This window comes from Malaclemys terrapin, chromosome 8, assembly GCF_027887155.1.
Source record: "Malaclemys terrapin pileata isolate rMalTer1 chromosome 8, rMalTer1.hap1, whole genome shotgun sequence".
NCBI lineage: Eukaryota > Metazoa > Chordata > Testudines > Emydidae > Malaclemys > Malaclemys terrapin.
The window spans coordinates 30,846,023-30,865,580 of NC_071512.1; the positions used below are offsets into that span (position 1 = coordinate 30,846,023).

Sequence of the window (19,558 nt, forward strand, 5' to 3'; positions counted from 1 at the left end):
TTCTCTCTTTCTCGCTGTCAGAGATCCTCATGAGGGTGATGTCGCTCATGATGACCTGCTTTGAATGAGGTAGGGGAATGTTAGTGTTGGGACTGCTTTGCCGTTCCTTTACAGAACTGTAACCGCTGGTTTGCAGCCACGCGGTGGAGGCGGGAGAGGGGCAGCCGAAAGGGATCGTTCCCGGGGACAGCCGCGAGGGTGTGGGACAGGAGCAGACTTCCTGCTTGCCGAATTGCTGGCAGCAGGGACCGACATTGATTTCAATGTGAAATGAGGCCATTGCTAATATTAAAGTTTTAAGCTGCCACAAGTCTACGGCTTACCATGTCTGCCTGCAACAGAAATTCCGTTCTCCTGAGAGGCTTCTCAAATGTGCTGTAGAAGACCCCAGGCACTGAATGCGAAGGCCGAGAATTCGACCTTGTGCTGAGTGCGCATGTGATAGGTGCTGTGCATGGTCTTGTTAACAGAGAAAGACTATGTTCTTTGTTCACAACTACATTTATCTTTCTGAGGAATTCACTCCCTTTTTCCCATTCCCACAGCCCCATCTGCGACTGTCTCACAACCTAGCCTGTCATCACACTCCCAGAGGCTAGCGCGGATTAGGCATAAGAAGAAGAGGACACGGGAGGACATGTTCTCGGAGCTTATAGCCTGCTCCAGAGCCCAGGCAGCACAGCAGACCCAGTGGCGGGAGAACTTGACCCGAATGCACCAAGCCAACATGGATCGGGAGGAGAGGTGGCGTCAGGAAGACCAGCAGGCGACTCAAACCCTGCTTGGACTAATGAGGGAGCAAACGGACACGCTCCGGCGCCTTGTGGATGTTCTGCAGGAACGGAGGCAGGAGGACAGAGCCCCGCTGCAGTCCATCTCTAACCGCCCTCCCCCGCCACCAAGTCCCATACTCCCCTCACCCAAAGTGCACAGAAGGAGAGGCGGCAGAGTCCCTGCTAACTCTCACTCCACCCCTGCAGAGAGCTCGAGCAGCAGAAGGCTCTCATTCCCCAAAATTTGACAAGTTCTTTCCTTCCCGCCTGACACAAGCCCCCGTCCAAGTTTCACTTTCCCAGTTCCATGTTTGGTTGATAATAAAAAATACGTTTCTGTTAACTACTGTTTCCATCATGTTCTTTTGGAGGAGGGGGGGATAGGGGGTTGGTAATTCGACAGGACAGTCACCTTTGGCAGGGTATATAGTCGGGGGCAGGCACAGCAGCAGGGCACATACATAGTGCAGTGATGCAGTGACTAGTTACCCTGGTTAGTCTGGGAGGTTGTTTTCATGTTATGTGGTGGGGGGTGGGTTGCTCTGTGACTTTGTGGCAGGGGAGGGCAGTTACAGATCTTAAGCGGCGGTCCTTAGGCAGGATCACAGAGCCACACAGCAGGGGATCTGTAACCGTCCTCCCCCTGCCACAAAGTCACATAGACCCCCCCATACACACAGTCCCTATCAGGAGGGGTGACAGGCTCCGTTGAAACAACCATCCCACCGCAGCGGAGCCTGTCAATCCTTGAGTTTAGAAGCTGCATTCGCGCCACTACAGTACACCCGCTCCGCACCACAGTCTGCGTCCCAGTTTTAAAAAATTCCCGCGAATACAGTATTAAAGAAAACGGTGTGCTTTAACAAAGTAGAACTATTTTTATTTTGAAACGTGTGTTGGAAGTGGGGTGAAGGGGGTATGTAACTGGATAGGATAGTCAACATTAACTGGGCAAAGAAACGGGGGCAGGTTTAGCTTCTCAATACACAAACTTTAAAGTCACAGGTTACCCTGCTCACTCAGGAACTTTGCTTTCAAAGCCTTCCGGATGCACAGCGCTTCCCGCTGGTCTCTTCTAATCGCCCGGCTGTCTGGCTGTGAGTAATCAGCAGCCAGGCTATTTTCCTCAACCTCCCACCCCGCCATAAAGGTCTCCCCCTTGCTCTCACAGAGATTGTGGAGCACACAGCAAGCTGCAATAACAATGGGGATATTGGTTTTGCTGAGATCACAGCGAGTCAGTAAGCTTCTCCATCTCCCCTTGAGACGGCCAAAAGCACACTCCACCACCATTCTGCACTTGCTCAGCCGGTAGTTGAAGAGTTCTTTTTCAGTGTCCAGGGCGCCAGTATAGGGCTTCATGAGCCAGGGCATTAGCGGGTAGGCTGGGTCCCCGAGGATGACTATAGGCATCTCCACATCCCCAAGAGTTATTTTGTGGTCCGGGAAGTAAATACCTTGCTGCAGCTGTCTAAACAGACCAGAGTTCCTGAAAACACGAGCGTCATGAACCTTGCCCGGCCATCCCACGTAGATGTTGGTAAAACGTCCCCTGTGGTCCACCAGTGCTTGCAGCACCATGGAAAAGTAGCCCTTTCTGTTAATGTACTGGCTGGCCTGGTGTTCCGGTGCCAGGATAGGGATGTGAGTTCCATCTATGGCCCCACCGCAGTTTGGGAATCCCATCGCTGCGAAGCCATCTATGATCGCCTCCACGTTTCCCAGGGTGACTACCTTTGGCAGCAGTACATCAACGATTGCCTTGGCTACTTGCATCACAACAACCCCCACGGTAGATTTGCCCACCCCAAACTGGTTCGCGACTGACCGGTAGCTGTCTGGCGTTGCAAGCTTCCACAGGGCTATGGCCACTCGCTTCTGGACAGTCAGGGCTGCTCGCATCCGGGTGTCATTGCGCTTCAGGGCAGGGGACAGCAACTCACAAAGTTCCAGGAAAGTTCCCTTCCACATGCGAAAGTTTCGCAGCCACTGGGATTCATCCCAGACCTGCAGCACTATGCGGTCCCACCACTCAGTGCTTGTTTCCCGTGCCCAGAATCTCCTTTCGACGGCATCAACATGACCCATTGCCACCGTGATGTTCTCGGCGCTGGGTCCCCTGCTTTCTGAGAGGTCTGTGCTACTCTCAGACTTCAGGCCATCACCGCGTTGACGTAGCCTCCTCGCCTGACTTTTCTGCATCTGCCTCAGGGAAAGGTGTATGATAAGTTGCGAGGCGTTGAGAGCGGCCACAACTGCAGTGATGGTTGCAGCAGGCTCCATGCTCGCAGTGCTGTGGCATCCGCGCTGTCACTGACTAGAAAAGTGCGCGAACTGATTTCCCGCCGGCGCTTTCAGGGAGGGAGGGCGGGAGTGATGGACGGATGACGACAGTTACCCAAAAGCACCCTGGACACCTTTTTTTTACCCAGAAGGCATTTGCGGCTCCACCCAGAATTCCAATGGGCAGCGGGGACTCCGGGAACTGTGGGATAGCTGACCACAGTGCACCACTTCCAATGTCGACGCTTTCCCCGTTAGTGTGGACTCACAAAGTCGAATTACTGTCCTTAGTGTGGACACACACGTTCGACTTTGCAATATCGATTCCAAAAATTCGATTTAAGTAAAATCGAACTACTCTCGTAGTGTAGACAAGGCCTCAGCTCTGTATCCCCTTTTCATCAAACCCGGATATTGCTATTTCTATGTCTTCCTAAAGGGAAGTGTTGCATTAATGTAGATGGAAGAAATGCCCCCAGAGGGTCAAAGGTGTTGACATGATCCTGTCACTGTCTAACATTAAAGAGTATTCAACAAGTTTGAGGTTTGGTATACGGAGACCTTGGTTTTCTTAGTTCCATGGCAAACATACTATTAAACATCCCTTTAACCAGTTATTTAATGTACAAAAACAGAAGGCAAAATAGTTAAAGAATTTGAAATGGAAAGTAAGGTTTTCATTTTAACAATTTCTCTTATTCCCCTTTCCTTTAGCTGTGGATTATTTTTAAAAGGAAACCCTCCTCCCATTAGACATTCTCTTAGGTGGCATCGAAGATGGTAATAACTGTCCTTTTGGGGCAAAGAGGAGTGAGTGAGTGAGTTAGAGCTGTTGTGATTGTTGTTAAACTCATTCCTAGACGACAAAACAAGACAAACACAAATGAGGAAAGAAGAGACAAGCAAAGACTGTCTTTGGTGTTGACTTTTATTTGCTACCTCACAGCTGGAAATCACAAGCACTGCACGTGGGTTTGTCAGACACTTTGGGACCTGGCTAATGTGTAGTACATTGGGCTGTGGGGGACATCGCTTTTTATCTACCTCTTTGGTCACAGGCTGACACAGTGATGCAAAACATACAGTCTTTGTTGGCTGAGCCAGACTTTTTCACTGGTCTCTCTCAGGCTGGGCAGAGCAGGATGGGCCCTCTGTCCCATTGTGCTGGCACAATTGACCACAGGATCAAATGGAATGCTGAGAGCGAGAGAGAGAGACAGGACAGGAACAATAGTGGGGGCAGAAAGGAACACACAAGGAAAGAGGAGCTAGAGTCAGATGTCTCTGGCTGAAGTTTCTGCTGGTGCAGCGTCGATGGCTGGGTCTGGGCTTCATGATGATACAATGACTTTCAAAATCCACGAGTGAAGGATGAATTCCCCAGACTGAAGCAGAAACCTTCCCCCTCCTCCAGGAATTCCTCAGTTGGAGGGCCCCACTCAAAGTCTCTTCTTTATTTTAAGACCTCTAAATAACCCATCCTCTCATTATTTTATCCACAAATCAGGCTAATTTCTGATGCATGAATTTTGGTTCATTTATTTCCAGTACCACATTTTTCTTGTTTTACCAGACAAAATCTTCACGCCATCTTTGAGTTCTATCAGTAGGCCTTTTTATCTGGACTAATTCAATCTGTTTCCCTTGTGCAACTTTTCCCATCAGCATTTATTTTTATATGTTGTTGTGACACTTTATAAATTTGTATCCACTTTTCCACAGTTAAGCTCACATGTGGGGTAGGCCTACGAGGCTTCAATTATCAGTACAGGAGGTACTTGGAAAAGACAAAATTGGCTAAGTTTTGGCCTGGAAAAGAGTATGCTGATGAATAGCAACTAGAGGAATAAGTGTGGTCTGTAAGTCCATCTTAATGCGTTGCTGTTCTTGAGTCACAGGTGGGAACTGTGGCATATGATGGTTCTTTCATCTATTGGTGTTGTAAGTCTCCAATTATTTCTCCATTATATGAGCCTGGCTACAATAATTTGTAGCATCAAACACTGCAGTGTTCTTTATTTCAGCTTCTTTCCTATCATATACAGCACTCATCCCATCATGTTATCTGATCACCTGCTTACAAAGAACCCAAATCCATCTCCTTGCAGCAGTTCACCTCTTGAATGGGGTGAGCTGTTATATATTACATAGCCAGTGCAGAACATGGCTGTATTAACTTCTGGCTGCAATCCAAGGTATTGGGTTTTATGTAAAGCTCTGAGAGAAATCTCCCAGAGACACCTCTTTTCACTGACAAACATCCTGTCTTTGTAGATGACATTTGTTGGGATGCCCTTGCTGTTAGGTCTTGGGGTTGAACGTCTTAGTGAAAGATCAACTTCTGGCAACTGCTCTAGTGGTTAATCAGCAGCTGAGTTTGTCAAGCTGTAAAAACAAAATATTATCTTTCCATGCAGGCCTCTGCCTTTACGTTTAATAATTCTAGCAGAAGACCTACAATCTTTGGAATGTAGTTGATTTATTTTAAAAGGATGACATTTTTGATATATTGGCTATCTTAATTGGTGTAAAGCACCCTGAGGTCTTTATTTGCTATTTGCCAGTCTTCAGAAATACAAATATACAAATATACACAGACATCTACAGACACGACCAATAAATAATTAACAGTCCAAACCAACAGATACATGTACCTATGCCTGCAAAATGTCTCACCACAATAAAGGACTCAAAAGCTAAGTGATTAGCAATGTCACTTTCCATAACTTCTCATATACGGTAAATCTTGTAGAACAAGTCTTATGTAATTTTAGCTAATTAATTACTAACTGGATCATTCCTCCCTGAAGTTTTAGTGCAATGTTTTGGATCAGTGCTTCAAACACAATATCTTAGTCTCCAAGAAATGAAGTGATCTATAAATAGTTTCTTTAGACCCATATAGTGTTCACAGTCCTTTGGAGGCTAAAGTATGATGGTCATATTTCCATATAGGATTCTCATTTACAAAGAAAGCAGCATCCTAAGGACAATTGTTAGACTTATTATGCATCTGACACTTGTCTTTTTAGTGAGCCATAATCTGCTGATTCACTATAACCTCTTTTGTGCTACCACAATATCTGCTGTGAAGTAGTTAGCTTCTAGCTTCCCTAAGCACAGTTCTCTCTGTGCCTCAAGGTGAAAAATGAAAGCTAACTATTTGCAAGCTCAACACTTTCTTTTTATCGCTTCCTTTTTTTTTTTAACTAGCAAAGTCAAGTGGATCAAGCACCTTCTTGCATGAACCATAGGTGAACAAAAAATACAAATGAGGAAAAGAGAGAAACATATGTGCTTGTAATCCTTTATATTCTTATCAGAGAGGATGCCTTCCCTGAAGGGAAACAAATATGTGACACTGATATATTTCAGGATAAAATTAAATAAAAATAATAGAATAGTATAAAAAAGTATTTCCCTTATGCTTTTTGTATATAATCTATATTTACAAAAAGCTCAAGCAGTGAGATATTGAATTACCAGGACTGAGTCAAACTGATTTTTAAAAAAATCACAGATATATGTGCATTTTCAATGCCAGTGAAATTTCAAGTGACATTAAAATGACTTCTAGGAAAGCCACTGACTGGCTTTTTGCTTATATCTATAAAGTGTTTACAAACGTTAAGTCAATACCTCCACTTCACATTGGGAACACTGAGACTCCGAGATGCTGAGTGACCCAGCGCAGTCATGTAGCAGTTTAGCATCAGAATCCAGATCTCTTGGCCCACGGGCTGATGCCTGATGGAATATAGTGACCCCATTAATGTTGGAGCAAGGGCAAGCTGCAGCAGGTGCTGAAACCCAGGGCCGGCTCCAGCATTTCTGCCGCCCCAAGCAATAAATAAATAAATAAATAAAAGCCGCGATCAGCGGCGGCAATTGGGGGGGGGGGAAAAAAAGCCGCGATCAGCGGCGGCAGTTCGGCTGCAGGTCCTTCGCTCCTAGAGGGAGTGAGGGACCTGCTGCCCCCGAATTGCTGCAGGTGCCGCCCCTCTCCCTTGGCCGCCCCAAGCACCTGCTTGTTAAGCTGGTGCCTGGAGCCGGCCCTCCTGAAAATAGTGGCACAGAGCTCTGTGTGAATGGCTGTGGGTGGATCCACAGGGTATAGGGGCATAGCATGCTGCTTTTCCTCAAAGGGCTAGCCCTGCTCCTTCCCATGCAAGCATTCAGAGGAAACGCCACAAGGGGAGACCCATAGAGTGTCTTACTCCCCCTCCCCTGGCTCCCTTTCTCTGGGTATTTCTATCAGAAGGAGCAGTCCAAGCCTTTGTCAGGGTTGAAAAGTATGGGCCAGGTCTCTGGCTGGCATATATTAGCCTAACTCCATTGAATTCAATGAATCTACATGCATTTATACTATCTCAGGTTCTGGCCCTATGTCCCTTATTTTCTAATTTTATCTGGCAACAGCAAAAGGCACTGTGTGATTTCTAGGAAGGGATTCACTCAAGATGTCCCTAAAACATAAACTGTTAGTAGGAGCATACAAAAGACAGGAGCACAGTGGGGTGGGAAGGGACACAGTATACAGGTGAATAATTGAAAATGCCTATCAAACCACATTAGTTGCTCCATGGCTTATTATGATAGCTTCCTTAGGCATTTATATTTTCAAGTTATCAAGCTTCTTAATGCACAGATTTTCAAAAGAGTTCAGCACCAGTGTGAGGAGCAGTTTTGCCACCTTATTTTGGTGTCTATAAGGGAGATAAGCTGTACTGAAAATATCACTTTGGGTAAATATTAAAGGAGAGTCCACAAACTGAGGTGGTGATGGTAAAGCAAAGAAATTGTTAATAGAAGCCTCCACCTTTTGGTTTTTGTAGTTTTGCATCAAAGCAGTCACTCATCTTGGCTTTCTTTAGGCACACTTTGTTGTACTGCTGTCAGATTACCTCTGGTTCATTGTAGAGTATAGATTAGTTTGGCTGAATTTGCAAATAAGTGCTCTACTAATAATCTAGAATGAATTGTACATAACAAGCAATTTATAGCAGAAACAAATCACAGAAGTAGGGTAGATGATATTCTGACACTATTCTTTTTTGACTAAGCTATTCAGACAGAATTTCTTAGGCCAGGTAGAGCCAATGTGAATTTAGGAAACTGACAGTTTGCAGTATTAGAAAACTACTACACTTCTGTCTATTCAAATACTAAATTGAGACAAAGGGATAAATACTATTAAGAGATAACATTTTCATTGCCTCAAAAGTTGTGTATTTAGCAGGTAGCAGGGGAGTGGATTAGCCCACCAGGAAAACAGTCCATTCAAATGCAGTAATTTTATTCTCATGACAAGTGTTGCCAAAGTTGATAAATCAGTCATCTGTGTCTATATGGTAGGTTTCACATTCATAGCTATGTGCCCATCTTGTACTGCTGTCTATTTCTGATTCGGTGGCAGGCTGTTGTCAGCTGGTTGCTGCCGTCATCTCCCAAAGTTTCTCACAGTTTTTTTTTTCTTCATCTCACTTTTCTCTGAGTTTCTCAGGTTCTTTCCTACTGCTTTGTATTTTGTCCACTGAAGCAGTAAATGTCTGTTTTAATCTCCCCTCTGTCACACTGACTGCTTATTCATTCTGTATCCAGTGCACCTTCTAAGTTCCTGTTTCAATTTGCTTGCTGTTTGTGATTGTTGTTTCAATCACTGACCATGATAAGCAGCTGGGATTGGGGCTGGGTCAAGGGTTTTTTTTAAGCTCCTGGAAAAGCCACACGTGCTTTACCCTGGCTTTGTAAAAGGACACACAAGAAGGCAGTGGAGGTATGAAACAGGCAAGTGAGAGTATAAATTAATCTTGTAAGATATTTTTCTCTTTCACTGACCGTGGGTGAAGAATATAAACCACTTATGCACATGTGATGTGTGACAGGAAGAGGAGTTGCTAGCCTCAATGCAACAATTTCTAACTGGCTTCAAGACTGAGGTTGATAAGTTTATTGAGAGGATGGTATGATGAGACTGGCTACATGCCATTGTAGACAATCTGTGACTGCTAGCAGCAAATATCCGCAATGACTGGTGATGAGACTGGTGATGAGATAGGCAGGGCTCAGAGAATTCTTTCCCCGGTGTTTGGCTAGTGGGTCTTGCCCACATGCTCAGGGTCCACCTGATCAGGATCCACCTGATCATCAAATTTGGCATCGGGAAGGAATTTTCCCCCCAGGTCAGACTGGCGAAGACGCTGGGGGTTTTCATCTTCCTCTGCTGCATGGAGCATGAGTCACTTGTAGGTTTAAACTAATGTAAATGGTGGATTCTCTATAACCTGAAGTCTTTAAATCATGATTTAAGGACTTCAGTAAATCAGCCAGAGGTTAGGGGTCTATTACAGGAGTGGGTGGGTGAGGTTCTGTGGCGTGCAATGTGCAGGAGGTCAGACTAGATCAGGATGGTCCCTTTTGATCTAAAAGTCTGAATCTGAGACTACTTTTTTGAACCCTGCTTGTTTCTGATCTATGTGCATAGTCATATTGGTAAGGTCTCATCAGCCAAAGCTCAAAAGAAATCCTCAAAATAGCAACCTCATTGAACCAAGTGAGCATGAGCATGACAACTCTCTCCATACCCACGTTGGCTGCTAGAGCTGGGATTAGTTTGATGAAAGTGCTGATTGGACAGCTTTCTGCATTTGCAGTCAGCCAAATTAAAGCTACCAAGACTCCTTTAAAATCTTTTTTTTTTTTAAGCTTGATGTATACTCAGTCTTAATATAACAAAACTTATCTTGATTTCCTAGGCCACACGAGTCATCGGGAGAAAAACATTATGGTGTGTGCCATGCACAAAGCCAAGTGCTCTTTATGATTTTGGTTTAAGCAGACTTGTCTGGACCTAATATGGGTCTCTTCCAGAGGAATGTGATTAAGATCTTCAGGAATGAGCCCTGTGTTTTCAAAGTATTTTTTTTTTTTAAGTCTTCAGTGGGTTTTCAAACTCAGTGATAACAAAAGTCTTCCAGCTTCTTTATATGATCTTTTAGTGAACAGTACAAAAAGAACATTGTTTCCCCTCGCTCAGATTATCCAGTACGTATTGCACCTGATTGCCAATACATCTACAAAGATCTTTGTATCATTATAGATTACACAGTTTGGTAAAATACAGCAAAGTTTGATACTAATAAATACTGAACTGAATGAATTCAGCCTGTGTCTGGGCATCGAGGTTGCTTATTGCAGAATGCAAACAATGGCCTGAAGAAGAGCTCTGTGTAAGCTCGAAAGCTTGTCTCTCTCACCAACAGAAGTTGGTCCAATAAAAGATATGACCTCATCCACTATGTCTTTCTAATATCCCGGGACTAACACAGCTACAACAACACTGCATACAACAATGAACTCTCCAGTTCTAATATAGGTCTGCTAACTTAAAAACACTTGAAATATTAACTCTAGCATGGAAGCGGACCCCACTAGGAATGGAGTATGTTTACAAAGGCTTGATGAGTGGCAGGCAGAAATCCCTTTCCAGTCTTTAGTAAAAGTATAAAATCATGTCTCAAGTTTGGGGATGTTCTTAAAGGAAATATTTAGATGTGGGCCAAGATCTTAAAAGTGCCCTAACTTTCAGCTTTTAAATCCCTATACAAGCATCTAAATAAGTGGCTTGATTTTAAGTAGTGTTAACCACGGGAGCTGGTGGGTGCTCAGCACTTTGAAAAACCAGTCCCCTTATCTAGTTGCCTATGTATAGACTTCAAGCTGAACTTTAAAATTCTGGCCATGGCCTTGTATCCCAGAAGCAAGTTCCAGAAGTGGAAGTTAAGAGGCTGACTCTGCCAAGCTGCCTAAAGGTGAATGATAACCATTAGAATAATAGGAGTACTTGTGGCACCTTAGAGACTAACAAATTTATTAGAGCATAAGCTTTCGTGGACTACAGCCCACTTATCCGAAGAAGTGGGCTGTAGTCCACGAAAGCTTATGCTCTAATAAATTTGTTAGTCTCTAAGGTGCCACAAGTACTCCTGTTCTTCTTTTTGCGGATACAGACTAACACGGCTGTTACTCTGAAACTTGTCATTAGAATAATTGGATTCTCATATGCATGATTTACTCTTCTAAAGATGGGGTTATGTTCAGATTTTCAGATTAAATGGAGATTCTTCAGCTTCTAGTAATAGCTTTAGAGTACTTTGCATTTTGTATTTAGTTGATAAACAAAGTGGTGCCTATAAGTAGGGAAATATTCCTTTGTTCCTCTCAGCCCCTGTGTTCCAGTTTCTGTCAAAGACACACTCTGAAATCAATCTTTAAAAGAATTATAGAGTTTCAGGCTAGTCCCTGGTGTTGCATGCAGTTATTTGCAGATCCAGTTTAGGCCATTTAGGATAGACATCTCAGTATCTGATGTGCAGACTCAATTGTGCTTAAATATCTATACATTATTCTTTATAATAAATAAACCACTTATTAACTTCACAAGTCAAATGTTGGAAGGAAGGAGCAAAAGGTGCATTGTTACAGAGGTCTCAACATATGACTATCATTTGATTATGTGTTTAGAATATTTATGTCTTGCTTAGAGAGGGCTATTAACATTTAGGGCCAAAATCCTGCAGTTAGAGAGGTCCCCAGACAGAGCACACAGCAGTGGGGAAGAAAAGGGCCATTGTGTGGTAGATGTGAATCCCCTGCCTGTTCTACAACACTTTGCCACTCAGAGTTCAGGAGGAACATAGATGAGACCAATAGATCCAATGGTGTGTGTATCTACCAGACATAGCCATTGCAAATTGGGGATGCAAGAGCAGCTGGAGCTACTGAAGCTTCAAGGTGGCAGAAGTAGCTGAGGAATGACTTCATTGTTACTTTACAAACTGAGGGTCATGTATGACACCCTGTGCCTTGGGGGAACACCCAGCACCCCCGTGTTCATCCTTGTAAAATGATTGTGTGGTATCCAATGCAAAGTTTGTCATGCTGGGTGTCTTTAGAAGGCTGATGGTGCACTGAGAATTGTTGTTACAGTAATGTTATAGGTTACAATTTCATGTATATAGTTATGAGGCTGAAAATGTGTCTTCATGGCTTGAAACAAGCCCAGGCAAAAACTCTCCAAGAGCAGAGAGGCAGTTCACATCTCATCAGGGCATGTATGGGACAAACCCAGCCCACCCTCACAGGAACATAAGTCATTGGCCTAGGCAGCAACAAAAGGATCTGTTGAACTCTCGAGTGAGTCACTCCCCTTCCTTTGATCAGTTTTGGACTGACTCTGAAGGAGGGGGGGAAAGCCAAGAGGGAAGAAAATACATGATAAAAGGGAGAGATTTTGCCATGCTCTTCCTCTCTGCCACCTCCATCTACAGACATCACCACCAAGTGACTGAAGCGCTGATCAAACGGGAGAGCATGGCTGAAGGGCAACCAGCCAGCCTGTGGTGAGAAGCATCTAAGTTTGTAAGGTCACTGAAAGTGTTAAGATCAGCTTAGAATGCGTTTTGCTTTTATTTCATTTGACCAGATCCAACTTGTTATGCTTTGATTTATAATCACTTAAAATTTATCTTCGTAGTTAATACATCTGTTTGTTTATTCTACCGGAAGCAGTGCATTTGGTTTGAAGCATGCTAGAGACTCCCCTTGGGATAACAAGCCTGGTACATATCTATTTCTTTTGTTAAATTGACAAACTCATATAAGCTTGCAGCATCCAGAAGGCATAACTGGGCACTGCAAGGCAGAGGTTCCTAGGGTTGTCTCTGGGGCTGAAGATATTGGCTAGTGTCATTCGGCTGCACAATCCAAGGAGCAGCTTACATGCCAGAGTCTGTGCGTGAACAGCCCAGGAGTTGGGGTTCTCACAGCAGAGCAGGGTATGGCTGGCTCCCAGAGTCAAGGATTGGAGTGACCTAGCAGCTCACTGGTCCAGATAACACCACAGAGGAACATCAGAGCATGATTCTTCCCTTCTTATCCCCTGAGTTAAGCTCAGCTATTTGGCTTGGTGCAAAGGAAAAATTTGGGCCTTGATGAAGGTCACCCACAGGCCTGTAGACCTAAGTTGTTGATATGAATTGTAATGTAGAAGCGGTGTCTTCCAGGGTATGGGAGAAAAATTCTGGAAATATATATCTATTCTGTCAGTGAGTAGAGTCTTAATTAGCCATCCTACACCAAAACCATTGAATACTGTCAGGAGCATGTTTCATAGCTCTCAGATATCTATGGAGAAGTTATTGTACATAAACACTTCCAAGAACAGTTTTTGTGGATCTGAGTGATGAAAATCAGTGGAATCTCCAAAGAATTTAAGAGTCTGAGGGGGAAGTTAATAAGGAAAAGTCATTTCAATTAAATGAGAATCCTGCTTCGGTCCTGGGGGGTTCTCACCTTAGCAGTTCCTAGGCAGAGGCATGACCGGCCCTTTGAGCATTCTCAATCCTGAACGCAGACTTGGCGACTACTGATCCAGGTTCTGAGAAGAGAAGAGGTGCAGTGAGCAGTCAGGGAGGCAGAGTAACATGAGTTATGGTAGGGTACGACTTTCTTTTGAAATTATTTCTGAATTCAGCTAGTATGAAGTGCATTTTGAGCACTCTCTAATTCTCTGTATCTTCTCTCTGCTGTCAGTTAAAATAAAGCTATTTTTTTCTTTTGTCTGGATTGAATTTGACTTTCTCTTCACTTAGACTTAAGGTCAATCCATTAGTCCACACTACACTGTAATGCAATATACTGATAACAATAATTAAAATGATACTTGCCTCTACTATCAGATTTGAGGATCTCAGAGCATTCTACAAGCATAAGTTTAGCTTCAAATGAACCCCATTGGGGTAGTTAAGTAATATCTCCTTTTCTGCAAAAGGAGAAACTGAGGCATTAGACATTCTTAGTTGCCACAGTTCACACAGTGACAGAGCCAGACATAGAAGTCAAGTCTCCTCACTGAATGCCAATAACAGAGATACCCTCAAGGCAAAATACAAATGTATGAGAAGTATTTCAAACTTGACAGCATGAAGATATTGCATATTTCCTGCAAATGTGTTACTCCAATGTACCAGATGAAAATGGCCCTGAGTGTGAAAGGGGTGCCCTACAAAAGAAAACTGATGAAGAATAGTCAGAATATACGGTATAAGGCCTTGTAACTATGTTACTATAATCAGGTAGTTTTAATTGGTTAATAAGTACCTCACAAACCATTTCTAGTGTATCTTTCAGACACTTTCCTTGTGTTTTCCTTTACATCCCTAGCCCTTCTTAAGCATTGTTAAACGATTGATAAAAAGAAAACAAGCATCAGCCAACAGTCTTGTCAAGCATTTTTAAGTAGATTATTTTGATGGCTATCTTGGTTAGTTAATTAAGTTAGACAGCATGACAATTTTAGTAATTTGCCTATATGCAATTTATTAATTTTGATATGATTCAGAAACAACTCTCTGAATGTTTCATCCCCTATTTTCCTTACTGTATTCTTGCCTCTTACTCCTTGTGCTGAGGAGACAGGGAGAGGCTCTTGAGCACTGTCTCTGAATAGGGTGGTCCTTAAAGACCATCAACATCTGAATAGATCTTGCCTGAACTGAACAATGGGTTGGCTATAGCTAAGTGAAACAAGATTTCTTCAATTTGGCTTCAGAGAACTAGGTTTTGAAGGAGTGAAAAAATACCCCGAAGGGAACAAAGATTTGGAGGTATCAGAGCAGTTGTTAAAAAACACAAACGTTAAGAAGTTAGGGAGGGACTCAGAGGGACTAAAAAGGGCAGATTTCCTGATGGAAGGAAACCTTTTTGACTGCTGGAGCTGAAGGGTACTGACTGCAGGGACACCCTTTATTCAGAGAAGCCCTGAGCTGGAATAGAGGGGATGCAGAACCCTGAAATAACACTGATCCATATCTCAAAGAATGCTCAACAGTGGTGTGGAACTGGGGCAGGGAATGATGTAGCTGATGTTCATTGTTTTACTTAGATCTGTATATCTCTGTTTAAAATAAACAGTAGTGTTTCAGAAGTCCTTGTGCAAAGGCTGTTTGATTGCTTCATATGTCATGTGTCCCTGTTGAGGTAAACTATAAACTAGAGTGCCCCACAAAGTTGGCAGTATGGGGCAGGTATACTTGAGCTTCTGTGAAGGCATGAAGGGGTTCAGCATTGGTCTTGGGTCCTAAGGCAGCTGGGCTGCAGAGTCCCACTTCCTGAAAGGGTACTAAACAGAGTCTGTGCCAGAAAGTGTGCCAGACAGGCTGCCAACAGAAGCTTAAAGGCACATGGGCCCAACATGCAGATCCACACACTGTTGAGTGTTCCGAAGGGAGTTCTTGACCAGGATGCCTGTGACAGCTAGGTTAGCTAGCTGATGTGAAAGGGAAAGGGAATTGTAATAATTCAGACTGCACCATCCCTGCAAATCCTAAAGAATCATAATGCACTGGACTCCAGTAGGATGCCCAGAATGCCACCTACAAATTGCAAAACCCCACCAACATTAGGGATGGCAGAGTGAGAGGGCTATATTTTTGCATGATAGTAAGGGTCAATCTATGCCCTATATACCTCCCCAAGAGGTCTGTAGCACTCCTACTCGCAAGCCCTTTGCCTTGGGAAAGGATGCAATGGCCATCAATTCCTAGAGAGAGGGGTTCTGGCCAGTCAAGTTCAACCCTAATAACAAAGACCACAGTCTTTGTACAATAAATGCACCTTGAAAATGCATTTCTGTTGTTCTGAGCAAATTGTCTGCCTACAGTTCTTAACTAGTGCTGCTAAAAGCCCATCTTGGAGTGATCTGGTGCCTACCCCGAGTCTTGGGCACCTGCCCGTCAGCCCTATGGTCCTGCAAGATGCTTTCTGCAGGTTGCTCCACAGCAAAACCATCCATAATAGCTTGGACGGTGGTCTAGGGAGTGGGAAATCTTTCCTGACCTCAAACACTGTGATTATAATTCCCTTTCTGTGTGCAAGAGAAATCTGGTCTGTATCATCACGAAACAATAGCTACATAAAACTGAAAGAACGACACTGCTTTTAACACAAATGACTAGGTACCTCGTCCCCCGTCAAGCCCCAATGTCAGGCAGTGAACCCTGTAGACTGTCAGCAAGGGAGTAAGAATCAAATAAAGACACTGTTCCTATAATACTTTTAAAGTAGTAAAGGTTAACTGCAACCCAAACGTTGCTGCATGACATCACTAAAATGACCAAAAACTAGGTGTAAACTAAAGTCAAATAGATTACTTTATTTTCAAATTCCAAGCTGAATGAAGTGCATAAAATAAACAAACATCATAAATAATGAGAGGTACAGTTGACTGACTTTTTAATTTGAAGGTTTTATTTGTAATCTACAGAGATAGGTAGGGAAGTTTGTTTTCCAAATATGACTTTTAACCTGGCATTGTACTAGGAAAAGGTGCTATGTTCCTAGCTCTTCGAGTTATGACCTAGTGTGCAATAACAGATTCTGACCTTTGTGTTTCTTGCAAAAAATAAAATGTATTAAGTCAATTTAGAGTGTGTATTACAATCTACCTGCAGAAGAAACTGTGAGGAAGCATGAGATTCTGTAGGAAAATCAACAAGCTATACACTGTATATTTTAATTAGGAAAATATACCTTATATTCTTAATGAGCTAACCACCTTTATAATCACAAAAGGTTTGAGTATTTCTGGCTGACAGATCAATGAAAGGAAAGCAATAACATTTCTGTAAACAAAGCATAGCTGTCACATAGAAGGTAAATTGTGTATGAAAGATTTATTATACTGTGTGTTTTCTACAGTTCACTGTAATGTTCAGCAGAACAAAGAAATAACATTGTCCAATTTTTTATATTGAAAACATAATTGAGGAACCTTCTGACAGTCAAATAATGAATGAAACACTTTCACAAAGTATAATGTATTTTAAATGACGTGCTGTTCCAAGGAATGAAGTTTGTGGTATTTTGTGGATGTGTGACTTTTGCTACTTCCAGTTTTGTCATTCTTTAAATAAATGAGCTTTTAATTGCTATCAGACATGATTAGGCTATCATTCCAAAGATTACATCCATAAACTTATTCCATTGTTTTTGTCTTTTTAGAGTGTTTTTGAGAGCGATCAACAAATTTGCTGAAACCATGAACCAAAAATTTCTGGAGAATATGGATTTTGAAGTACAGGTATGTACTTAACTACCCTTTTGTGGAGCAAGATTTCCTTAAATAGTGGCTTTCCTCTGAGGAGTGATTATGTACAAATAGCACCTAGATGTGCTTTCTGAATGTAGTCATTGTCACATCTGTTTGGTTTAGTAACTAAATACCCGTTCGTTATATTTTACTTGTGTTACCTGTGCTGAACTGACACAGTTAGGAGAGAGCCGACTGGATTCTGTTTCTTCTTGTGCAATGTCAATGGAATTGGTTAATACATTCCACTCAGCTGCAATTGTGGAAACCTATAAAAGAAAAGAGGACTTCACATATGTGTACTTAGGGACATAGTTCAAAAGGAGATGTGATTACACAAAGGTAACTAAGGGCATAATTTGAAGTGATGCTGCATAGATATAAGGGCTGGATCCTACGCTCATTCATATCAACAGCAAAATACCTATTGACTACAATGGTGCAGGCTTAGGCCTCCAGTGAGGAAATAATTTAATCTGAAAATGTTATTGGTGATGATGCATGGGAAGTAAATATAATTCCCAGCATGACTCTCAGATCCCAGACTGAGTTTTCAGGAATGGTAGTTAGAACATATTTGTCCATGAGAGCTGAACATATTTGATGTGGAAATCATTGAGGCATAGTGATCGTGGAATGTTGTGGTGTGCCACTTTACTAGACTTTCAGAGACAAACCACACTTCAAATCTGTTTTGGTTCCTAGACTATTCCAGCAATAGACATTTATTTTTAATCTTTATTCTTACACTAACCTGATTTTTATTTCTTTTGTTTGGTTTCCAGCACTGTCCTTTATTCTTTCAGAAGCTGCTTTAAATACAACTTGTTTTAATATCAATTAGTCTATCTAAATTTTTATATCTCACTCATTCATTTTAGTATTTAAGCACCTTTGCCTTAGTGCTGTAATGGTGAAGAAGAAATATTAATGTAATTGTTATTTTTATGGCTGGTGACTTTATGCATAGTACTGTACTGTATGCTTCATCTTGCTTTCTGGTGGGGCAAATAAACAGGTTTATGGGGTTCCAAACTAACATTAAAGTATAATTAAGTCAGCACCATATGCAAATGAATGCTGCATAATAAAATTTGATTCTTTACATAGACAGAAAATCCCTTAAACGTGGAATTGACTACAGCTTTTAAAATTTATTACACTTGCACCTTCTTTGTATTAAGTGGAGTTGTAAGTAAATGCCTGTGTGCAGAAATTATATATAGTTATAATGCTGCAGCATGCTCATTGACTGATTGGCAGCATAATATGGGTTTCAGAGAAACCTCCATGCTCTTTCCTCAGTGTTTACAGGGCAGTGCATTTTAAACTTGCTATTAATGTTGCAAGGTTATGCTTCTTGGTGATTCTGGTCTCTAATATTATATATAGGTGCCAGTTCCTGCTTACCAATTTTAGGAGTTCAGTGGAGTGTTCTTCCCTGCTGGAGGAGAAGCCCCCTCAATCACAATTAACTACTAAGAGGAGGGATATACGGGTACGAAAGTGCATGAGAGGGGTATAAAGGGGTATATTAAGGGTGAAGGAACCTGATCCAGGTTGACACAGCACTGTGTGGAATGAAGGTTCCATGTCTGCATACAATAGGCAAGGGCCAGCCCTAGGGTAACTTAAAACAAAGTAAATAGAGCACCAACGTGGAAGGGACACATCACAGGTTCAGCTCTGGTAAGCCCTTAGAAAAGTCCTAGAGAATATAATAAAGAATAACAATTATAATAAAATGTTTAAAATAACTCATACAAATATTTGCTTATTACAGTGATGGCTTCTATGAGCAACTTTAGAGAAATGGAATTCTATAGCAGGAATCAAGTATCAGGGGGTAGCCATGTTAGTCTGCATCTACAAAAACAACAAGGAGTCTGGTGGCACCTTAAAGACTAACAGATTTATTTGGGCATAAGCTTTTGTGGGTAAAAACCTCACTTCTTCATGTGCATCTGAAGAAATGGAGGTTTTTACCCACGAAAGCTTATGCCCAAATAAATCTGTTAGTCTTTAACGTGCCACCAGACTCCTTGTTGTTTTTATAGCAGGAATACAATTCTATCACCTTGGTAGTTTTATTCCTATTACATTTAATAGGGCTTTTCCAGGTGGGAATATCTTTATCTCATTACTTATTATGTATCTCTGAAAAGCTCTAGCTTACTACATGTACACATCTGTGACATTAATACAGTTCCTGACCACTGATATAATAAGAAAAGTGTGTTCTTCCCACTAGCCTAAATGTTTCATTTTGTTAGTGAAAATCCCTCTCATGTTTGACCCAACATGAAACCTATGATCTAATCTTCCTAGTGGCACATCAAGCTACTACACTAAT

At 42.3% G+C, this 19,558-nt stretch overlaps 1 protein-coding gene across 1 annotated transcript in view; it reads left to right on the forward strand.

Annotated features, from left to right (window-relative positions):
* DOCK2 (dedicator of cytokinesis 2) overlaps positions 1-19,558 on the forward strand; it is a 500,577-nt gene that overhangs the window by 380,345 nt on the left and 100,674 nt on the right. The window contains exon 30 of the mRNA XM_054038081.1: positions 17,118-17,196. Coding sequence (XP_053894056.1) covers positions 17,118-17,196 — 79 coding nt within the window. The remainder of the gene's footprint in view (positions 1-17,117; positions 17,197-19,558) is intronic.